The sequence below is a fragment of the Antrostomus carolinensis genome, unplaced genomic scaffold (assembly GCF_000700745.2).
Source record: "Antrostomus carolinensis isolate BGI_N321 unplaced genomic scaffold, ASM70074v2 scaffold26937, whole genome shotgun sequence".
NCBI lineage: Eukaryota > Metazoa > Chordata > Aves > Caprimulgiformes > Caprimulgidae > Antrostomus > Antrostomus carolinensis.
In genome coordinates this window covers 1,955-3,452 of record NW_010328487.1, presented here as the reverse complement: position 1 = coordinate 3,452, position 1,498 = coordinate 1,955, and the positions used below count along the sequence as shown (strand labels likewise).

The 1,498-nt window shown below is 54.8% G+C and overlaps 1 protein-coding gene across 1 annotated transcript in view; it reads left to right on the top strand.

Annotated features, from left to right (window-relative positions):
- The window catches only part of SNX17 (sorting nexin 17), a gene marked incomplete at its 3' end in the record, with an annotated part of 4,680 nt that overhangs the window by 1,292 nt on the left and 1,890 nt on the right, over positions 1-1,498 (top strand). Inside the window, exons 3-4 of the mRNA XM_010172275.2 lie at positions 1,193-1,257; positions 1,395-1,496. Of these exons, the coding sequence (XP_010170577.2) occupies positions 1,193-1,257; positions 1,395-1,496 (167 nt within the window). The remainder of the gene's footprint in view (positions 1-1,192; positions 1,258-1,394; positions 1,497-1,498) is intronic.

The window sequence follows — 1,498 nt, the reverse complement described above, 5'->3', positions numbered from 1 at the left end:
CACGGCTGCCCCCGGCTACACTGCCCATGTTTTTCTCCCCACACTGCTCCGTTTTCTGTGTCCCACCTTGATACTCCCACTCTTGTTCTGGTATTAGCTGATGTCCACTGAATGTCATCTCCCCGGTCCCAGTCCCTTCCCTGCGCTGGCAGAGGTGGAGACCTGCCATCTTTACCCACAGAGGCTTTCTGGGCTAGTACTCAGCCAAAACCTATAGAATCATCAAATGTTGTGAGCTGGAAGGGACCCACCAGGATGCTGGAGTCCAACTCCTGTCCCTGCACAGGACAATCCCAACATTCACACCATGTCCCTGAGGGCCTTGGCCAAATGCTGCTGGAATCTTGTCAGGCTTGGTGCCATCAGCACCTCCCTGGGGAGCCTGTTCCAGGGCTCCACCACCCTCTGCCTCAAGAACCTTTTCCTCATGGCCAACCTCACCCTCCCTTGCCACATCTTCATGCCATGTCCTCTGCTCCTGGCATTCGCTGGTGGCCAGAGAGAAGAGATCAGCGCCTGCCCCTCCTCTTCCCCTTGGGAGGAAGTTCTAGACCCCCAGGAGATCTCCTCTCAGTCTCCTCTTCTCCAGGCTGAACAAACCCAGTGCCTTCAGCCTCTCCTCACACCCTTCCCCTCTAAACCCCTCACCAGTTTAGTGGCCTCTCTTGGTACGAGAAGATCGGAGAACATATGGGAAGGTTGTCCCTGTTTGGACTTTTGAAAGGTTAGCAGTAAACAACAGTAATTTATGCTGCTTGCAAATTCCATTTGCAGCTTTTAGTTTAATCTCTTCAAATCTTTGATGTAACACTAAAGGTGCTTATAAACCCGATAGAGGGGTTTTTAGAGTACAGAGCTAGACAGGAGATAAACTGGGTTCTAGGCATAAGGAATCTGTTCTTTTTTATTTTTATTTCAGTGGGACTTAGAATTCAGGAGATATATTTCAGGATATACATTCCAGGATTTAATTAATCCCTTGGGTCCCAATTATGCTCTGATTTACAGTCCACGTAATTCCACTAAATCAGGGCTCCTACTCCACTCCCTTCCCTCCACTCGTGGGGGCTCAGTGGCTGCCCCACGCAGGGCGTGCTCCGTGCAAGCTCCGAGGGGCTGCAGAGTGGACGGGCACTGGCGGGGGGTCCCTTCCCACCCAACGCCTGACTCCTCGCTCCTCTTCCACCCGCAGTGCGGCAGGACCCCACGCTGGGAGGCAGCGAGACCTTCAACAGCTTCCTGCGCAAGGCTCAGCAGGTGAGGAGGGGGCAGGAACTGCGGGAGGGGGTGGGCTGCTGCGGGGCGCACTGGCGGGCCTCGGGCAGTCTGAACAGGGGGAGAGTGGTTGGCGGTGGGAGGAGGCACTGGGGTGCCAATCCTCTTTCTCTCTCCAGGAGACGCAGCAGATACCCACAGAGGAGGTGGTGCTGGAAGTGCTGCTCTCCAATGGCCAGAAGGTCAAGGTCACCATCCTTACCTCGGACCAGACGGAGGATGT